Raw genomic sequence first — 23,122 nt, forward strand, 5'->3', positions numbered from 1 at the left:
TTTATGCTACATAAAGATTAGAAAGGAAGCAAGCAAATTGGAGTTACAATCTCTCTTTTCATCTTTTTTCAAAATCTTTTGTAACCTACTATCTTCTATAATCTTTTTGACAATGAAGTAGCCTTCTCTTTACCAAGATCACTTCTATATGTGCCTTTGATCGCATCCTCTCCCACCTCCTGTATTAATCAGTCAATATTTATCAGTCATTTACTGTATGTCAAGAAGGTTCCCCTCACCATCTTCCTCTCTCCAGTCTTCAGAAGGGCAACTAAGGAGTAGAATAGATAGAGCAATGGACCAGAAGCTCAGGAAGACCAAAGTCCAATTCTGCCTTCAGATCTGTACAAGTTGGATAACTCTAGGAAGTCATTTAACTTTTTTCTGCCTCGTTTTCCCAACGGGGATCCCAAATGGAGATGATAACAATAGCAATCTCTACCTCACAGAATCATGTGGATTTAATCCATTTCCAATCTCATTCTCTCCACTCACAGGATTAAATGAAATAATATTTATAAAGTACTTAGTAAAGTGCTTAGCATATAGATATTTAATAACTGTGTTCTTCTTTCCCTATCTATTGATTTTTCCAGTATTATCTTCCAACATCCTCGAGTCTCTCAATTAAAAAACAAACCTTCACTAGATCCTATCATCCTCTCAAATTATCACCTCTCCAATCTTTCTCAAACTTTTTTTTTTTTTAATGAACTGCTGGTAGTTTGTTGTTATATAATTTGAATACTCCCTAATATTCTGCTGGGCACAACAGTGTTCTCTTTTGTTTTTTTTTTTTGTTTTGTATTCCTTTTTGTTTCTTATTGTTTGCTTTTTTAAATAATTTTTTGATTAAAAAATTATCTATACTTGCTACTTCAATTCTGCTTGCTCGTGCTCGCTCTCTCTCTCTCTTTCTCTCCCCCTCCCTCTCTCTCTTTCTCTCTCCTCACTCACTGCTCAACTCTGTCATGTGGCTTCCAATCTCAAAACTCAACTGACACTGCTCTCTCCAAAATTATCGATGTTCTCTTAACTGCCAAATCTGATGGCTTTTTTCCCAGTCCACTTTTTTTTTTGACATTTCTGCTACACTTGACTGTACTGACCACTCTGTCCTCAAATACTCTCTAGGTTTTCATTATATTATATTCTTAGTTTTTTCTCTCTAACTGGCCTTTTGCAGCTTCTTTTACCTAATTATCATCCATATCATGTTACCCATGACTGTGTTCAAGACTTTGCTCCAGGAACCCTTTCCCTTCCCTCCTTCTCCTCCTTTTTTTCCTCCACAATGTTGCATATATCTCATATGTTCTCAGTTACTTATGTGCCAGTTCTCCTTTCTTACCAATCAGAATGTATGTTCTTTGAGGGTAGGTCCTGCTTTTTCTTTCCTTTATATCCTCAGCACTTAGTACAGCCTAAGTCTGGCATGTGGAAACGATTTGACAAAAATTCAGTGACTAATTTACCGACTCTCACGTGGTGACCTCATAAACTCTCTAACTATAAATTCCATGTTGGTAACTCCCAAATCTGTCTATAATTATGCACATGTGTATGATTGTGGGGAGGGATATACACACATTTATATATACACACATACACATATGTGTATGTATACGCACAAATATACACACATACCAGTCTTTCTGAGCTCTAATTCTGCGTCATCACTGGCCTGCTGAATGTTTCAAAATGGATTCCCAAGACCTCAGACAAAATCTAAAAGAGAACATCCCCTTCTCCCCAAACCCATTCATCTTCCAGCCTTCCACATTATTGTCAAAGGCATCCCTATTCTTCCAAGTTCACTCCCACTCCTCACTCTCCCTTGAGTCACACAACTAATCAGTTGCCCAATCTTGACTTTCTACTTTTACAACATGTTTCCAATCTTATTCTCTCCACTCGCAGACCTCACCCAGCCTTGGATCTTCATCGCTTCTCACTTAGACTACTGAAATAGCCTCTCATTGATCTCCCTATTCATCTTTCCCCACTCTAATTCATCCTACACACAAATGCCCAAGTGATTTTCCTTAAACACAGATTTAACCATGTCACTATCTTACTCAACGCAAGTGGCTCCATGTTTCCTCCAGAATATATCGTAACTCCTCTGGCTCCTGAAGGCTTTTATAACCTAGCCCCAAGCCCTCTTCCCAACTTCATTATATATTACGCCCCCCCCCATCCTCTTCTCTGAACCATATGGTCCAATCAAATTGCCCTTCTTTCCATTCCTCCCTAACAACTTTGTTTTCTACTTCCCTGCCTTTGAATTCACCATCCCATGTGCCAGAAATACATTCTCTCCTGAGTTCTACCTCATGAACTCCCTCTTTTTTTTCAGCTCAGATATATTCTCCTTAATGTTTCTCATTCCTTCTCCTGACTTCTAAAGCTCTCCCTCCTTCAGGTTTATCTTCTATCCCCCAATAAAATGTAAAATCCTGGCGGACATAGATTGTTTCGGTTCTTATCTTTTCTTTCCTTGGTAGTTGTACCTCTAGTGTCTAAAGTGTGGTAGGTACTTAATAATTGCTTTTTAATTGAATGAGGGCTGTTCATCCAGGAGAGACAAAGAGGAAGAGGGAGGGGAATGAGTATCTTCAAAAGTTTGAAGTTCTGGCTTGGAGACTAATCTGAGGGATTAGCTTTGTTCTGCTTGGCCACAGAGGGTAGAAGAGAGAAATGTGTGGAAGTTGCAGAAAAGAGGATTTTAGATTGGATATTAGGAAAAAATCCTAAACCTGCGTTATCCTAAAGTGGACTGCACTGCCTCAGTAGTAAATCAGTTATCCCTCATTGGAGGACTTGAAGCCGGATGAACAATTGTTGAACACACAGTCGATGAGTTTCTTTTTCAGGCATGTGTCATAACTACCCAGCAAGAGACTTGGTTGGAAAGGGTGCCATAATTTTACCTTCTTTGATGTTTTTGTTTGGTTTTTTGGGAGGTTAGCAGAAAAGTGACATGACCAGATACGTGTGGAAGGAAAATTGAATCGAGTTATGTCGCTGGGTATAGACACAGGATCATGAGATGCCCAATGGCCTGTCATCTCTCCTTCTTCACCAGTCCTTGTGCTCCAGGGCTGGCAGCTCACCACCATAGTAGGCTCACATTCCCCCCTCCATGAGTACTCCCCACTTTCCCTTTCCTCACCACCTAAGCCATCATCACAATGCTTTCAAGTTTATTAGATTTTCATATACAATTAAAAAGAAGGCATTTCAGAACAGAACAGCTCCCCTATGGAGACTGGGCAGGAGTTATATGCATGGCACTGCCAGTCCCATAGCACAGAGCAAGGGCTCCAGAACAATCAACCGTTCCCCAGGCAATAGGAGAGAATTGCATGGATCTGCATCTCAGTCCAAACCTCCTCTCCAACTCTCACTGTAACCCCTTAGATATGGAGGTGCTGACCTTCCTCCCCACCCCCACATGGGCACACAGCATGTAAACAGTGCATCCCAAGAGAACATAAACTTCTACCACAGTCTGCAAGGCTGAGGCACTGAGAAACATCTGGGAAAAAATAGTTTTGCTTGTGGAGGATATGCTGTAGGGGATTTTACATCTAAATGCTCATTCCCTGAGGGAATTCAGGAAGAGAGAGAGAGAAGGGAGAGGGAGAGAGAGAGAGAGAGAGAGAGAGAGATATGCAGGGAAAAATGAACCAAGAGCCTGACTTAGGAAGAGAAGTTCTCTGGAGGGCCCAGCTACCTCAAACATTTAAGTCATAGGAGAGCAAGCTCTTGTCGTATATATCCCCCTTACCAAAAAGATGTACCAGTCCCAATTTAGGTGGCATTTGGAAGTACCTGCCCCCACAGAGCACTTCATAACTCATACTTAAGCCAGGATGCCGCCTAGATGCAGGGAGGCCCAGAGCTTAATTAACTAGTAGCAGCTGTTCTTGATTCGACTCTGTCCCTTGTAGCTCTCCAGAGAAAGGAGCCTGAAGGAGTTACTGCTCACAACTATTGAGCACTCTTTACTGCATCCCAAAATCAGATATCCATTGCAAGATATCCCCAATACCAGAGAATAAAAGGAACACCAGATCTAGAATCCCAGAACAAAGCAACGATCCCTCCAGACCCTAATGTTAGAACCACAGAAGATGCTTTCCTCAAGGACCAAGTTTTTCCCGTGCCCAGATAGATATTGCCCACTAATCTAGTTCCTTAAAAGCCCAAAGCCTGTGTTGCTTCTTGATATTCCTTATTGGTCAAGTATTGGTTGTGGAAGGTTGATAGGCAGGACACGATGGACCCTCCCACCCATGAGAGAAGACCCGATTTGGCCGAGACACAATCTGAGCTGGGAACCAGTGGGGTCTGATGTTATTCAGCTCCCAGAGAAGACGCTCTGGGAAGCCAGAGAAGAGGGTATTGCCCCCAGAAAGGACCACATTGGAGAAGAGGATGGCCCGCTCCTCTGTGTCACATTTTATGACCGTCTCAATAACTTCTGAGCTTAGGTCCAAATTTGGAAAATCACCGTGGGAAGTCCAGAAGAACATATCAGGAGAAGTACGCAGTTCTTTGGCCAGGGTGATGATCTTCCCGTCAGGGAGGGCAGTCATTGTAGGGAGACTGGACACCGAGTCCACAGCAGAGTCTTTCTGATTAGGATGTTTGCTTACATAGCATAACTTCTCCTTTACTATGTCCATATCATTCCGCTGAGATAGGCTGTCCAAGTTCATGTTTTTGTTAAACAGAGCTTTGTGTAGAAATAAGCTGACATCTATCCCAGCCATCTCAAAAACCTTGGTGGATAACTCCTTGACTTTGCCATTGCAAACAGGTGAGATAGAGGTGATTCCAGTCCCAGAGTGCAAGACCAACCCTGTCAAAAAGCCTGAGCCAAAAAGACAAAGCTCAGCGTGGTTGCCGATATACACAGACGGAACATTAAAACTCTCCATCATGATCTTGAGAAAAAAAAAAAATCAACACCGGTCATGAGTCTGAGAAAAACAAGCATATCCCCACCTACCCCCACCAAATAGACTGGGAGCTCCCTGAGGGCAGGACTCTCAAGGGCTTTTACCCAGGTTCTTAATAGATGCCTGTTTGATGGATGATATCCGACTTATCCTAAGAGCCTGTGCCATAGGATGGAGTTCAAGACTCAGGCCACTCAAGGCACTGGAGTTTGAGTGGACGTTCATCAACTGGGGAATAGTTGACTAAGTATGATATATGGATTTGATGGAATATGATGAACAAGCTGATTTCACAAAAGCCTGAAAAGGCTTACATGAACTGATGCTGTGTGAAGTGAGCAGAACCGAAATATTATTATGCCCAGAAAGAACAAGATTATGTGATGATCAGCTGTGATGGACTTTACTCTTCTCAATAATGTGGTGTTTCAAGGCAATTCCCATAGACCTGGAATGGAAAATGCCATCCACATCCAAAGAGAAAACTATGGAGACTGAGTATGTGTTTTTTGTGTATTTGTTTGCTTTTCTTTCTCATGTTTTTTTTTCCTCTTTTTGGTCTGATTTTTCTTGTATAACATGACAAATATTTCTATATATTCTTTCCCCTTTAGACAACACAATTGTGTATTTTAACCCAGGATAAGGCAATTTTGAAAATACAGAGTAAACATTCCTATATAGTTCCTCTTATTTTTATGTACTTCCTTCTTTGTTGTTGTTGTTGTTGTTTAGTTAAAGCTTTTTATTTTCAAAACATATGCATGGATAAATTTTTCAGCATTGACCCTTGAAAAATCTTGTGTTCCCAGGAGATCATTATACTCTTCGACAACGATATTGTATGAGGACATATTTTGATGGAAGTGGATTTCTTTGACAAAGAGACCTGAGTTTCAATTGATAAATGACGGACAAAAGCAGCTACACCCAAAGAAAGAACACTGGGAAACGAATGTGAACTATCTGCATTTTTGTTTTTCTTCCCGGGTTATTTATACCTTCTGAATCCAATTCTCCCTATGCAACAAGAGAACTATTCGGTTCTGCAAACATATATTGTATCTAGGATATACTGCAACATATCCAACATATAAAGGACTGCTTGCCATCTAGGGGAGGGGGTGGAGGGAGGGAGGGGAAAAAAAATCGGAACAGAAACGAGTGTCAATATAAAGTAATTATTAAATAAAAAATTTAAAAAAAAAAAAGAAAAATCTTGTGTTCCAATTTTCCCCCCTTCCTCCTACTCCCTCCCCTAGATAGCAAGTAATCCAATATATGTTAAATATGGTGAAAATATATGTTAAATCTAATATTTATCCATATTTATATAATAATCTTGCTACACAAGAAAAATCTAGATCAAAAAGGAAAAAAAAATGAGAAAGAAAACAAAATGCAAGCAAACAACAACAAAAGAGTGAAAATTCTTTGCTGCAATCCACCCTCAGTTCTCAAAGTCCTCTCTCTGGGTGTAGATGACTCTTCATCACAAGATCATTGGAATTGGCATCAGTCATCTCATTGTTAGAAAGAGCCACATCGATCAGAATTGATCATTGTATAATCTTGTTGCTGTGTGTAATGATCCTCCTGGCTTTGCTCATTCCACTCAGCATCAGTTCATGTAAGTCTCTCCAAGCCTCTCTGTATTCATCCTGCTGGTCATTTCTTACAGAACAATAATATTCCATGATATTCATATACCACAATTTATTCAGTCATTCCCCAGTTGATGGGCATCCATTCAGTTTCTAGTTTCTTGCCACTACAAAAAGGGCTGTCACAAACATTTCTGCACATGTGGGTCCCTTTCCCTTCTTTAGTATCTCTTTGGGGTATAAGCCCAGTAGTAATACTGCTGGATCAAAAGGTGTACACAGTTTGATAATTTTTTGAGCATAGTTCCAAATCACTCTCCAGAATGGTTGAATCCAGAATGGTTCACAATTCCACCAACCATGTATCAGTGTCCCAGTTTTCCCACATCCCCTCCAACATTCATCATTATTTTTTCCTGACATCTTAGCCAATCTGAGAGGTATGTAGTGGTTTCTCAGAGTTGTCTTAATTTACATTTCTCTGATCAGTAGTGATTTAGAGCACCTTTGGAAATATGTTTCAAAGAATTATATATGTATAATCTATATCAAATTACTTGCTGAATTGGGTAAGGTGAAAGTAAGGGAGGGAGGAAGAAAAAATTTAGAACACAAAATCTTACAAAAACAAATGTTGAAAACTATCTTTACCTGTATTTGGAGGAAAAAAAGACTAAGGCCACTGCAAGAAGTGTCACAAGTTAGAGTCCACCCACCAGGACTGAAAATAAATCACTATTTATGTGTATTTTACCACATAATGTGGTCAGTGTAATGTTTTTCTCAAGGTGACATCCCAACCTTTCTACCTTTGTATAAGCTACTATCTTCTTGCCTTGAAATTATGCCCTTTTCCTGGAGCCCCAAGTCTCCTTTAATTCTCAACCCTAATATCAACTTCTAATGAGACCTTTCTTTATTCTCCAAGTCATAGGTGCTATTACCAAGAAATTGCTACATATTCATTTTGTATCTATTCATTATGTGTATTCATTATGTATATTTACATGTATATAAATATATTTGTACATATACACACACGTGTATATTTATATTTTTATGTATGTGTATCATACAGAATATTCCAAAAGTCTTAGTAAATTTTAGGCATATACACACACTACTTTTGTGAACACATACATATATACATGTAATTGGAAACACCATAGATATTTACACACACACATATACTGAGCAGGAAGCAAGCCTTAGGCAAACAGTCTGGACCCTCACTTTTAGAAATAAGGGCCTGGCAGGAAAGTTGACACTATTTGAAAAACCTGACAGTGGGAGTTCTATGACTGTCCCTTTCTAGATAAGCCCCTGTGATGAATTCAAACTCCTAAGCTCCCACATTAGTAGTACAAGGGAACTTGTGGGAATGAGTGCTCTCTTTTCCCCTCCATAGACCATTACCCCATTCCCTTCCCTTGATTACTGTTAACATAAGTTTGTAGGGATACTTTACTGAGCCACTGAGGTCCAGTCAGTCCCATCCCTGTAATTCCTCTTTATTTTAGTGGTCATCACTTCCAGGTATCTCTCCTTCCTTGCAAGGTTTAGCCTCTCTCCTTCCACTAGCAAGTTTAGCCAGTCTGAACATATACACACATGCATATATACATATGTCTACATGTTTGTATGCTACCTATATGTATATTAGATTAAATTATTAATAAATTTGAAGTTTTAACATTGAAGTCAAGAGTCCTGGACTTATGGTCAAAAAAGCTGGGATCCATTCCCAGCTGTAACATTTACCAATTATGTGTGATCAAGCACTTGTCTTCTCTCAGCAGGCATTTCTTGTACAATGTACAAAGTACATTGTACCTTTTGGCAAGGGACATCCCCAACCTTAAAGAGATATGGAAATGTGAACTCTTGTTGATTTTCCTCTCCTACTGGATGTTTTTCTCTCTTTGAGTTTTCAGGATGCTCTTCTCTGATTATTCCCCTTTTACTTTTAGAGCACCTCTTGGTCTCCTTTGCTGGATCACTGTCCATATCCTAAATGCTGTGAATGTTGCCCAAGTCCTGGCTTTGACCTCCTCTTCTTTCTCTATACTCTTTCACTTGGTGACCTCATCAGTTTCCATTAATTTAGCTATTATTTCCAGGTAGATGACTCCCAAATGAACACATCCAGCCCCAGTCTCTCTCCTGAGCTCCACCACACCCCCTTCTTAGACATTTCAAACCAGAGGTCCCAAACATATCTGAAATCCAATCTCTCCCAAACAGAGTGACTGTCCCTTTCTAGATAAGCCCCTGTGATGAATTCAAACTCCCAAGCTCCCACGTTAATAGTACAAGGGAACTTGTGGGAATGAGTACTCTCTTTCCCCCTCCATAGACCATTACCCCATTCCCCTCCCTTGATTACTATTAACATAAGTCTGTAGGAATACTTCACTGAGTCACTGATGTCGAGTCAGTCCCATCTCTGTAATTCCTCTTCATTTTAATGGTCATCACCTCCAGGTATCTCTCCTTCCTCTCCTCTACCAAACGTTCCTATTTCTGTCCAGAGTACCACTATTCTTCTAGTGTCCCAAATTTTGGACCTTAACATTATTCTTATCTCCTCATTCTACATATCTAATCAGTTGTCTAATCTTATGTGGATCTCCATAACATCTCTGTTACATGGCCACAGTCAGGCCCTTATCACCTCTCTCCTGGATTATTTTAATTGCCTCCTAATTAGCCTCCTGCCTCAAATCTCCCTCCAGTCTACAGCACTTAGTTACCAAAAAGATTTCCCTTAACTCTAGATCAAGTCACTCCTGTAGACAATATATTTCAGTGACTTTTTTGCCTTTATTACGAGTTTTAGAGTCAATCTATCTTTCTAGCATCTCTATACATGACCCCCCTTCCTGTACTCTATGGTGCAGTTACCCTAATCCTTATTTTGTTCATCAGAGAACATTTATCTTGAGTTCCCGTTGCTGTGCTCCATTCTTGGAATGTTACTCCCTTCTCTTCTCTACTTCAAATAAATCTCCCTCTTCATTTAAGATGCACCTCTCATACCTCCTTCTCCATGAACACTTCTTTGATTTCCTCTCACTTCTCAACTACTAGAGCCTCCCTTTATAATTACTTCATCTTTATTCTGTACATACTTATTTTTACAGGTATCCTTGGAAAAAAGATAAGCTCTCAAAGAACCAAAATTGCCATCCGTCCTTTGTATCTTCATCCCATAATACAGTGATCATATATAATAAGCCTTTAATAAATGTTTTCTGACTCATGAACAACCAATTTCATCAATGATTAGAGGTCAACCACCCAAAAATCAAAATATGAAAATAATTTCTATCTATATTTATTTAAACATAATTTGGGTTGCCATTACCAGATCTGCATCCCCCCAAAAAATCATATATAGCTGCTCTTTTTGTGGTGGCAAAAAATTGGAAAATGAGTAGATACCCATGAACTGGTGAATAGCTGAATAAGTTATGATATGTGAAAGTAATGGGTTATTATTATTATTATTATATTAAAAATAATGAACAGGTTGATTTTAGAAAAGCCCAGGAACAATTTACATAAACTGATGCTGAGTGAAGTAAGTAGACCCAGGAAAACATTGTACACAGCAACAACAAGATTGTATGATGATCAACTATGAAAGACTTGGTTGTTCTCAGAAATTCACTGATCTGAGGCAATTCCAATAAATTTTCGATGGAAAATACATTCCCATCCAAAGAGAAGTATGGAAACTGAATGTGGATTAACACATATTATTTTCATTTTTTTTTCTTCTTGTTATTTTTTTCCTAGTGGTTTTTCCCTTTTGTTCTGATTTTTCTCTCACAACATGATTCATAGGCAATGAATGTACACGTATAACCTAAAAAAATAAAATAGTTTTTAAAAAATAATTTAGGTTAAGTTTATTGATAAGACCTGGGAAAAATGTTAGAAATGACTCAGTTCTTCATTTTGCCTCATTTTGCAGGTGAATGAACCAAAATGCAGAGAAGTGAAGGGTCATAAAGATAGAAAGTTACCCAGGTGAATGTAGTGAAAGAATTTGATTCTAGGTCCTCTGCCTTCAAATCCAAAAGAGATAGAAAATGGATTCCTTATCAAAGAGATATCCTCCACAGGATTTTCCCAAGATAGCACTAGGAGTCCTACTTAGAATGCCACACTTAACTGGCAATCTTTTTCAGCATGTCAGAAACTTAAGAGATATGACAAAGGCACTTAAGGTGGTATCCACACTGTTGGGCATAGGACAGACTCTTGTGTTTGCTGAAAAATGGAATGATGACACTGGAGAGGATGTTAGACCCTGATGCTTTCACCCTGTTTCCTCTCAGGGTGAAGAATTAGGGAGGTTGAATATGATATATGCCAGCACACATCATCACTGTCAGTTGATTTTGTTTAAATGTTTTCACTGTTAAGAAGAAGAGATCAAAGGGAAGGCTGTAATGGAAGGGAAATGACAGAAAAACAAGAGACAATGAAACAAGTTTGTTGTTCTTGCTCTCCAACAGAAACCAAACCACTCAATGGTTAGTCTCATCTTTTACAATCTGGTCCATGTTCTCCTCACTTCATGACCTGATCTCAGCATCTCTGCTGCCTCTGGACAAAATGACAGAGGAAAGAAGCCCCGTACTGTATTTTTCCCGAGATCATTTCTGACTAGGGTCTTGGTCATGGAAGTGGGAAGACAATGTTTTAGCTCTATAGCAGTAACCCTCAGCAATGCAAGAAAAGAAGGGAGAGGGGATCAGAGGAGGAAGATGCCATCTTACCTCCATCAACTTCTGCCGGTGATTCAAAGAATTCACTAGAAACCCTGTTAGCAGCACAGGATGGTCCTCAGCCTTGAGCTTAAGGTGCTCATAGCTATATTTCAAAACTGTCTCCATAGCATCCCAGTTTGTGACCTCGCGTCGTTGGACAAGAAACTCAGTAGGTATCTGCCGGAGTAGGGGCAAGTTAGCAACACCTATAATCTTCCTTGTCTTGGGATTGCTTGGCCCTGGGTTCTCTGGGTAGGACTGGTATCCGATGACTTCAGGAACTGCTAACATTGGATGATTTCTTCCTCCTAGGCCAGTTCTGCACCAGTCACCGCCAAGGTCAATGACCACAGATGTGTTTTCCATCAGGAAAATAAAGGTGGAGCCAATGAGAGAAGAGGAGGGTGTCTGTGAGAGCAGGTTCTGTGGATGTGACCTGGAGCTTTGAAGGATAGTAAAGAGAAGAGAAAAACCTGAACACTCAGTAAACAGGAACTACTTGGATTTAGGAAAACATCAGAATTAGAAAAGAAAGGGGGAGAGAGCATTTTTCCCCAATCCATCCAATGATACCTGTAGCAATTTCACGTGAAGCCTGCTGGGATAGAACACTGGGCTTAAGGGCTATTATACTAAGGATGGAATTCTGGTTCTGCTACTTCCATCCATGTGACTTTGGGAATCTCTTACCCACTCTGAGTCTGCTTCCTCCTCTAGAAAAAGTAGTGGGTTCAATCAGAAGTTCTAAAGATCCTGTGCTTCTCTTTTAGAGAAAAACCAACTTAGATGTGTTCCCATGTTACCAGCCTGCTGAGCAGTTCTATCAAAAGTAGCAGTTCCATTTTTAGAAGTAAGGGAATGAATAAGGGATTAAGTCTACCTGCAGTCGTATAGCAAGTCAACTTCCTCTAGGTTTATGATACAACATAGGTGTGGGAAAGCAAAGAAAAAGGAAAGGCCAGCATCAAAACCAATGGGCTAAATGAGAAGTGACTGGTATCAAGGATCATCCACAAAAGCCATTGTCTTCAGCCTATGGCAACAGATCCATCTCAGAAACAAAATGGGTCTAGGAGGTCCTTCACATAGAATTTCAGCCTTTTTTAACCCAGTGCTTGGCACATAACATTAAATTATTTCTGTCTTTTCTTATTTGTTTATATTCCACATTTCCTGGGATAATTGGAATGTTCACTTTTCCAAATTCTAAGAATAAATATTTGTCTACCACAGCTTTCTCAAGATCATGCCCATTAGTTTAAGCTTTAGTCAACCTAGAGAGCAGCTAGTTGATATATATTCTAGTAATAATGATAAATATAACCATAATAATAACTATGTGCCAGGAACTTACTAAATACTTTGCATTTTATCCTCACAACAACCTTGGGAGTTGGATGCTATTATTATTCCTACTTTACAGTGGAGGAAACTGAAGCAAACAGAGGCTTAGTGACTTCCTGGATCACACAGCTAGTAAATGTCTGAGACTGGATTTGAACTTATGTCAACTCAAGACCTATTAATTCACTGTGATATATAGCTACATCATCCACTGGTGAGGTTCTTGTTGTTTCAGAACAATTCTTTTTAGAGATATGCCAGAGCCAGCTTATGTCTACCCAAGAGCTGATTGTTAAATTTTCAGTGGGAGCATTTATCCTGTAGAAAACAGCAAATATTTTAAATGAGGACTTGATTTTTTTTGTTGTGTTGATTATCTAGACTTACAAAAGAAATAGAGAAAAAATTAATAATTCAGGTTAAACATAAAAGTATATTATGCATACTTTTTTCTGTCAGCCACACATTAATCATTTATCAGCATCTCCCTGGCTCCAGCATATCAAGTGAAAATCAAGCTGTTTATACACTCAATTCTTCTAGTTCTAGAATTCCCAAATGAGTTTAATCCCTTTTTCACATAAGGGCACATCAAGCTAATTATGTCCCTTCTTAAATCTTCCCCTTTCTTCACCCTAATCAACCTTATCTCCTGGAGAGCAAGATTTGCCCTAGTATCCTATTTGTATCTCTAATCCTTGTCACAGCACATTGCAAAAACACTTAATGAATGCTTCATTCATTCATTGTTGAGCTGCAGGTTCCAGGACACTAAGAAAACATAGACTTAGACACACAGAAGATCATATATGAGGAAATAGTCCTAGGTCTCCAGGCATGAATGAGGAACCTTGGTCTCCCATAAAATCATGGGATGTGCAGATGTACTGAGGACTCACTACTACCATGATAGAATGCCTCCTAGCCCCAGATATCTACTCCGTGAGCCCCTGTATAGAATACTAGGCCCAGGGAGGCAAGGAATGGGGTAAGAAGAAGTGAGAAAACCTGAAAAAATTCCCTAAGCCTATTCTCCTGGTAGAATCTTCCAGCCTCTATTATAGAATGTCCTAATAGGTCTCTACTCACATATAACTGGTGCCAGATAACTGCCAAATTGTGCCCAGCTCTGGTTTTCTCTGGGAAGAATGCTCATTCATCTCAATATCGAGCAGCTTTCACCTAAATCTACCAGTTCTGATGACCTCTTTTCCCTGCCAGGAAAACTCTGGGGGTCAGAAATATTTTCCTTCTATCAAGAGGAAGTCAAGCAATTTAAACACTCATTTCTTCTAGCTCAGTATATTGTTGCTATGAATAAGCCTAATCCCACTTCTATAGGGCTTCAAAATAATTATGTCCCTCTCTAAGCTTTTCCTTCCCTAGATTAATCATTCAGTTCCATCAAGAGCTTTGTATTACATGGTCCCCAAATGTTGGTTCATCTTCAATATTCAAGCTGTGGCACTATTGGTAAATGATTAGAATCCCAGTTTCCCTGTTTATAAAGAGGTGATAAGACCATTTTAGTGCCTCCCTCACTAGGTTGGTGGGAAACTCAAATGAGCAAGCAATCAAAGTGCTTTCTATAAAGACTTTAACACATCAGAGATGATCGTTACTAGCATTCTCCAAATCGCCTTCCTTTAAACCCAGTCAGTCTCCTGTGCAAAGAAGTAATACCCAGTACTAAGCAATCTCCCAGATGTCTTCTAGAGGAGACAATGGGATTGCTCCCGAGCCCATTGATAAATTGGAAGAGTCAGAGGATTGCCATGTTGGCTCCCATTCTTAAAGGAGAATCCATAAGTCCTGCCTGCTGTCTCTCCTTCATCTGAAATTTCACCTTTCTACCCCTGTCACCATCACAGACTCCCCTTTTTCCCAGGTAACATTTTGTGTCTGTTTCCTATCTTCCCCCATCACCACTTGAACTTCCAGCACAATATTTCCACTTATTTGGGGAGTTTGATGTATGTTTTAAAAAGATTTCAAAACTGGACAGCTCCTTCAGAGAGCTGGGCAAGGGCTGTGTATATAACACGGCCAGTCCCAAAGCACAACGGATGGTGTGCAGAACTCTTGGGATACCCCTAGGCAAAAGGAGACATACACTGTAACTTCTTGCCTATGGAGGTACTGATATTTCTCCTTATCCCTTCAACACACACACACACACACACACACACACACACACACACACACACACACACACACAAAATCAGGGAATCCCAGAATACTCTCTCTTTTCCCCCAGATAGTCTTCCTGGTTAAGGTGCTGAACATCATTTGAAAAGGGCTGGTTTAGTTTTGATGGGGAGGGCTGAATACTTATATGTCTATTCTCTGAAGGGATTCAAGAAAGGGGGTAAAAGATAAAGGAATATGAAACAACTCACCAAGTTTCAAGAGAGGGATGAGGTTCACTAGAAAGCCCAATGAGCCTGAACTGTTCAAGTAATGGGAAAGTTATACTCTCTCCACCCTCAAATCCTTCCCAAAAGATGTAACAGCTTCATTTGGGGAGGAGACAAGAATTGCTCCCTCCTCAAGAAAGCATCCATTTGTGGTGGACCATGGGATTTCTTCCACCCTATCTTCTTCAGAGAACTTCAGAGTGAATTTTTCAGATATGATGCAGACTAAACATTGAAATCTCACAACTGTTGGATTTCAATCCTGCTTTCCCAACCAACACTTGAGATACATCTCTTCCTAGATTTCTAAATCAAGTCACATTATCATCCAGAATTTCAGACCATAACTAGAGCCAGCAGGGGCAGAGGAATAAAAAGAAAACCACAGAGATGGAACCCTAGAGTCAATCCAAGAGCCAAAAGTTATAATTCTAGAAGATGAGGCTTCCCTCAGGAACCAAGTGTTGTCTACAGCAGTCATATGCTTCAAATGGTCCCACTTGGGGAAATCTTGGTGAAGAAGCACCCTATTGGATTGCATGTGATCCTTCTTGGTTGTATTTTTCTCTGGTTATGCAGTAGGATTTGTAGGTTGACAGGGAAGACAATATGGAACCCCCTATCCAGGGGAGGTCAATCCGATTCGGGCAGGATATCACATCACTTGACCAGAAGCCAGTTCTAGTTCTACATAAATCCCTGAAAAGGCGCTCTGGGAAGCCATCAAAAAGGGTGCTGCCCCCAGAAAGAACCACATTAGAAAACATGGATTTGAAATTCCAACCACTTGATAAGGCTGATTTAAGAATTCTATCACATAATTCTTCTCCTGGCAAGTCAAATTGGGAAGGCTTGAAGAGGACATCAGGATAAGTCAGATGTTTTTCAGTAAGAGAGACAACGTTCCCATCAGGAAGGACAGAGACCCTCACTTGAGTGGAGTTCATGTTGCTGGAAGATTCCTTTTGATCAGGTTTTTTGCTCACGTAACAAAACTTCTCTTTGAGGTCCTCCATTGCTTCCCTCTGGACAAAGTGGTTCATTTCTGCATCTTTGTTGATCAAAGACTTGTATAATAATGAACTGACATCTAGCCCACCAAGCTCACAAACTACTGTGGAGTGAGATATCACTTGGCCTCCAAAGATCGGTGCAATGTGGGTAAGGCTAGCCCCACAGTCTAATACCATTCCAGTCAAGAGTCCGGCACCAAACAAAGCTAGTTCCGCCCGATTGCCAATGTGCAGAGACGGAACGTTGAAGGTCTCCATCATGACCTAGGGAAGAAAATAGGAAGGGGAGAGAGAAAAAAGATCGTGAGTTTTTCCAGAAAGGATTAAATATATGACTAGAGATAGTGTCATAGAAAAAAGTCCAAGGGCCACAGATGACTTGGGGATGGAGAATTACCTGTTGAGTAGTTCCAATGCATGATTTCATGACACACACTTCCCAATTTTTACATAGTCTGTGTTCTGGTCAATGTGGACTGTTTAATATTCATTATACATGGCTTTTATTCCATCTCCTGCCTCCTTGCATCAAAGAGGCTTTCTTCCTTCCTTCTCTGCCCTGACCACCTCACAAACTTGGATCCTTTTCTCCTCTTTCCTCTTGCTTAGAGGCTCAGTTCAAGTGCTACCCTATAACAATAAACCAATGCCCATTCTTCTAGTTCTTAGCCTTTACTTTACCAACTTCTTACCAAGAAATTATTTATTAATCATTCTGTATACATTAGTTTCTTTGTTTCTACGTACATATTATTTTCCACCCAATAGGATGTATTTCTTTTTTTTAATAAAACTTTTTATTTTCAAACTATATGCATAGATAATTTGACAACATTGACTCTTGCATAGCTTTATGTTTCAGATTTTCTCCTCCTTCCCCCCACCCTCTCCCCTAGATGGCAACAATCCAATATATGTTATACATATTAAAATATATGTTAAATAGAAATATATGTAAACATATTTATACAACTCTCTTCCTGCACAAGAAAAATTGGATCAAAAAGGAAAGAAAATGAGAAGAAAACAAAATGCAAGTGAAAAACAACAAAAAGAGTGAAAATGCTATGTTGTGGTCCACCCTCAGTTCCCACAGTCCTCTCTCTGGATATAGATGGCTCTCTTCATCACAAGATCATTGGAACTGACTTCAATCATCTCCTTGTTAGAAAGAGTCGCATTCATCACAACTGATTATCCTATAATATTGATGTTGCCATGTACAATGATCTCCTGGTTCTGCTCATTTCACTCTGCATCAGTTCATGTAAGTCTCTCCAGGCCTCTCTAAAATCAGAGGATGTAAGTTTCTTAATGATAGGTACCATCCAACTTCTATTACTGTATCCCCATCACCTGGCACAGTGCCTGACATACCGTAGGTACTTAAACCATTCTTGTTGAACTTTAAAATACTAGAATGGAGTCAGAAGAACCTATATTCAAATCTACAGCTGTCCTTGTTTACTACATCACTTGAGACAGGTTATTTGTCTTCTCTCAGTTTCGACTTCTTAATCTTTAAAATGGAGGGTCAACTTTAATTCAGCCTACCTTATGGATATGTTGTTTGCAAAGCACTTTCCTCACCTTAACTCCTACTCATATGCTGCTCTACAAGGGTGAAGAATGTTAAAACATCACAAGACTATGCCAACAACAACAAATTATCTGATCTCGACTAAGCCCTCATTCCATGAAAGTAAATATTCTATTGTTCCCTAATTGATTCACTATTTCACTCTCCAAAGTTGTTGTTCCAAGCCTTTTTGTCTTTTCTCTAGTCTCCCACCTTTTTAGCCAAGGATGTCAACTCATGTCCCTCTAAAAAACTGAAATCATTTGCCAAGAACTCCCTTTCTCTCCTTCTCTTGCCTCATATCTTTCAGATGTCATCATCTACTGTCTCTTCCTTCAATCCTGTGACCCTTTACCTTTCTAAGTCAGTACCTCTCCATGTGCCCGTGGAACAAACAAAATTTGTTTCACCAGTTGTCCGTCTACCACCAATCTCAATTTCATTTTATCCCTGTAGACTCCTTCCCAGATGCCTGCAAATATGCTCATTGCTCCTCACTTTTAAAACTAAAACAAAAAAGCCTGACCCTACTGTTCCCATTGTTATATTCCTATATAACTCCTTTCCTTCATGGCTAAAATCCTTGAGAACATTATATGCAAATGACAACTCCAGTTCCCTCTTTTTTGAACCTTCTATAGTCTGGCTTATCATTCAACTGAAGTGAGTCTATACAAGTTAAAAATTCTCTTAAATGCCTAATCTAAAGGATTTTTCTTCACCTGATCTAAGTTGACCTCTATGATCACCTTTGACACAGCTGATACTGCTTCATTCTGAATACTCAGACTTCTGTAGGCTTTTAAGCACTGTTGTTCCCCGAGCCCTCCTCTTCCTTTTCCTCTTCTTCTTTTAAATCTATACTATCTCTCTCAGTGATTGCCTCTTTTATTGTCATCTCTGTGGAGATAAATACCAGTTTTACATATCCAGTCTTAACCTTTCTCCTGAGCGCCAGTCTTTCATCACCAACTGCCTTTTGGACATTTGAACATCCCAGTCTCCCAGACTCACAGCCACTATGTCTATTCTCAACTCCTTCCAATCTCCTCCATTAAGTATTCTTTTGCCAAATCTTGCCATTCCTATTTTATAACCTTGTATATGTCCCCTTCTCTCTTTGACACTGCCACCACCCCGAGACCACTATCCTAGACCTTCATTTCCTGATGTCTAGACTAAGATAATGGCCTTCTGATTGGTCTACCTATCTCAAATATCTCCCATTATAGTCTATCCACCACTCAGATGCTAGAATTATCTTTCTAAAGTACAAGTCCTGCCATATCACTCTTTTCTTCAATAAACTCTAGTCATTCCCTGTTATCTCCTGGATCAAATTTTAAAAAATCAATTATTTGGCATTTGAAGCCCTTCACAAACTTGGTTCTGCCTACCTTTCTAGCATTATATTTTGTTCCCTTCTGAACACTTTGTAATTTAATACCACTGACCTTCTTACTGTTCTTCATACAAATTTATCATCTTCCAACTCTACATATTTGCTCTGATTATCCTCTCCAAGGCTGAATTGTTCCCCCCCCCTTCCTTAGTTCTGACTCGGCTTCTCCAGTCTTCAAAACAATCCCAGCAACACCAATGCATTGTTGATGGAGTTGTGAACTGATCCAACCATGCTGGAGATCAATTTGGAACTATGCGCAAAGAGCTATACAATTGTGCATACCCTTTGATCCAGCAGCATCACTATTGTTCTGTATTCCAAGGATATCATTAAAATTGGAAAAGGACCCACATGTGCAAAAATGTTTATAAGCAGCCTCTTTTGTAGTGGCTAGAAACTGGGAACTGAGTTGGAGCCCATCAGTTGGAAAATGGCTAAATAAGTTATGGTATATAAATGTTATGGAATATTATTGTTCTATAAGAAATGATGAATAAACTGATTTCAGAAAACCTGGAAGACTTACATGAACTGATGCTAAGTGAAGTAAGCAGAATTAAGAGACATTGTACACAGCAATAACAATGAAGTGATTCATGGCAATTTCAATAAATTTGTGATGGAGAAGGCCATTTACATCCAAAGAAAAAACTATGGAGATTGAATGTGGATCAGCGTTTTCATCTTTTGTTGTTATTTGCTTGTTTTTTCCCCTTTTGGTCTGACTTTTCTTGCACAGCATGACAAATATGGATGTACATTTAGAAGAATTGCACGTGTTTAAGCTGTATTGAATTGCTTGCTGTCTTGGGAGGGAGAAAAATTTGGAACACAAAGTTTTGCAAAAGCGAATGTTGAAAACTGTCTTTCTATGTCTTTGGAAAGATAAAAAGCTATTAAAAAAAAAACAGCTCCGGTCCCACTTTGTGCAAAAGACTGTTCTCAGTCTTTCCAACTTCCCAAGATCTTTCTCTTTCAGGTTATCACAACATAATCTGCTTATATCTTTTATGTTGTCAGATATTAACATTCATATATAGAAATTTTTATCTCCCCCAGGGAATGTATCTCCTCGAGAAGGGGGAATATTTTTTTTGCCTTTCTTTGTATCTGCAGTCCTTAACCCAGAGTTTATCACAGGGGAAATACTTCATAAATGTTTGTTGATGGACTGAATCACTTAAATATGCTATAGGATTCTGGAGTGATATGATCAGAACTAAGAGGCGTTTAAGATTCCATTTAATCCAGTCCCCTCATATTATATACATGAGTAGATCAAGGCTCAAAAAAGTGAACTTGTCTAAAGTCACCTAGATATTAAGTGATAAGCGAAAGTTTAGAATCTAGGCTTTTAGATTACAAACCTAGTATTTTTTTCTGCCCTACCACGTTGCCTACAAATATGAGAATTCTTATTTAAGGTAACTACCAACAATTGTAGTCAGGTACTAAAATTTTCTGGTGTTTTCAGTTTCCCCTATCTGCAGGCTGAACAGAGGCAGAATTTTCAAGTTTGCTAAAGAATGAAAATGACAATGTAAAGAATCACTGGACTCTGATGATCAAATGAACAACCTCACACCTAGGCTTATAATAAGGGAAAAAAAATCTGCTTCCTCTTAGACAAAATGAGGAACCAGAGATGTGGAATATGATATTATATGTGTTGTTAGACATTGTTACTGGGTCAGTTGGTTTTATTTAATGTTTTTCATTTTTAAAAGGAAAGGTTCAAAACAAAACACAACAAAAGTTTGCTGAACCAATTGGTTCCTTCTCCCTACCCAAAACCCACAGTATCTTCTCCTTTTCCATCTGCCTTCATTCTGACTCCTCATCTCTTTCCTCAATGATTTTGCTTTCTTAGCCCCTGCACTCAGCAGTCCAAGGGCAGTTGTCCCTGGGTAGAATAGTGGAGGAAAGGGTCCCTTTGCTGCTTTCCTTTGAAGATCATTGCTGACTAGAGTGCTAATCATAACATTGGTAAGATGCTGATTTTTTTAGCTTCATGGCTAAAGCACAGTAATGCAAGAAAAGAAGAAGAAAAGGGGAAATCATTTGGGGGGAAGACATTTTCTTACCTCTGTGATCTTCTGACGGCTCTGCTCATCCTTCTGTAGGAGTCCTGTTATCAGGATAGGATGGTCATTAGATTTATTATTAAGCTCATCAAAAATATAGCGCCACATAAACTCCATGGCATTCCAGTTTGTGATGGCACCCCGGCTGATGATAAATTCTGTAGGCAGATCTTTAATAATTGGCAAATTGCTGGAGCCTATTACTGGTTTCAGCTGCAGAGAGCTTGGTCTTGTGCCTTCTGAGAAGGGTATGTATCCAACAACTGAAGGGACTCTTAGTGAGGGACAGTTTCCTCCAGCCCAACCAGCTTTGCAATAGGCACTGCCAACGTCCACAACCAGGCAAGGCTTTTCCATCAGGAGAATGAACGTACAGTCAATAAGGGAAGAGGAGGACGTCTTTGGGGGCAGGTAGAATGGGTGTGATCTGGAGCTACGAAGAGTGACAAACAGAAAATCTAAGGAATCAGGAATAATTTGGAGTATAGGAAAACATCAGAATGAAAATGGAAGGGAGGAATAGGACAGGCAAGGCAATTTCCCAAACCCTAATACTTTTACTGATTTTTCCTGTAACCTGTTGAATTGGAGGCGTTCCCTAGTGATAAAGAAGGCATTTCTACTATAGGACAGAACTAACTTTAAGAAAGCTTTTTTGTTATAATAAATTATACATCTCCATTTCCTGTTTTTACACCATGGAGTCCAGGGGAAAAAAAACCCAATCCCTCTATTATATGCAATTGCATCAAACTGCTCCTTCCTAAGCTTTTCCTCTTCTCTAGCTTACTCATTCCCAGTTCCTCCTGGAGGATCTACTTTACTATTCTATTTGTAACCCTGACATTTGCCACAGTGCATTACATATGGCAAAAATTTAATGAATACCACAAACATTCATGCCATTGGTGACTATGAATTACAGAAAACAAAGAAAGCATAGAATTAGAGACACAGGGGATTAAAAGTGAGGAAATAATCCTGGTTTTCCAGACTTGAGGGAGGAACCTTAGTCTCTCATAAAATCATAGGACTTGCAGATGTACTGGGTTTTTTTTCACTATGTATACCATAATGGAATACTTCCTAGAATCTGTTTCTCCATTTATAAAAATGTGATAAGATTACTTCTATTACTACCCTCACAAGGTTGACAGGGAGCTCAAATGAGCAAGCAAAGTGCTTTCTTTACATTTCTTTATTGCATCAGACAAGTGACAGTTACTAGTGTTCTCCAGGTTATCTTCCTCTGGATATAATCTGAAATGGGCAGCTTCCTGTGTAACATATGGTGCTTAGCACTAAACAGTCTCTCAGATATCATCTGGAAAGGACAGGATTGCTCCTGCGCCCATTAATATGTTGGGGAAGAAGGTATTGTCCTTTTAACCTCCATATAGAGGAAGATCCAGGAGTCTTCAAATTTCAGATGGAGGAGAAGAAAAAGCAGGCATCCCTCCCTGTTCCTATTCCCATCATAGACTCCCTCTTCTATTAGGTAAACCTGCATTTTGTGCCTTTTCCCTACCTTCCCTCATCACTACTTGAGCCATCATCACAATGCTTCCATTTTTACTGGGTTTCCATATGCAGTTAAAACAAGGCATTTCAAAGCTGAACAGATCTCCTTTGAAACCTGGACAAGGATTGTTGTGTGCATGACATTCCCACAGCATAGGGGATGGGCCACAGAGCCCTCAGAATCCCCAAGCAACACAAGACATCCACTATAGCTAGGCCTTTGGTTATAGACATACTAATATTTTTCTCCATCCCTCCAATACACGAGAAAGAGATGATATCTGAGAGACTGTTTAGTGCTAAGCACCATATGTTACACAGGAAGCTGCCCATTTCAGATATATCCAGAGGAAGATAACCTGGAGAACACTAGTAACTGTCACTTGTCTGATGCAATAAAGAAA

At 39.5% G+C, this 23,122-nt stretch overlaps 1 protein-coding gene across 1 annotated transcript; it reads right to left on the reverse strand.

The window, feature by feature from the left end:
- Positions 1-3,189: 3,189 nt before the first annotated feature.
- LOC127555805 (actin-like) lies at positions 3,190-15,627 on the reverse strand. The gene is made up of 3 exons (XM_051988419.1): positions 15,099-15,627; positions 11,365-11,797; positions 3,190-4,955 (listed from the first exon to the last, which is right to left on the reverse strand). The coding sequence occupies exons 2-3, from the start codon at positions 11,719-11,721 to the stop codon at positions 4,248-4,250; spliced, it is 1,065 nt and encodes a 354-aa protein (XP_051844379.1). The 5' UTR covers positions 11,722-11,797; positions 15,099-15,627; the 3' UTR covers positions 3,190-4,247.
- Between the last annotated feature and the right edge of the window lie 7,495 nt (positions 15,628-23,122).

This window comes from Antechinus flavipes, chromosome 3 (assembly GCF_016432865.1).
Source record: "Antechinus flavipes isolate AdamAnt ecotype Samford, QLD, Australia chromosome 3, AdamAnt_v2, whole genome shotgun sequence".
Lineage (NCBI taxonomy): Eukaryota > Metazoa > Chordata > Mammalia > Dasyuromorphia > Dasyuridae > Antechinus > Antechinus flavipes.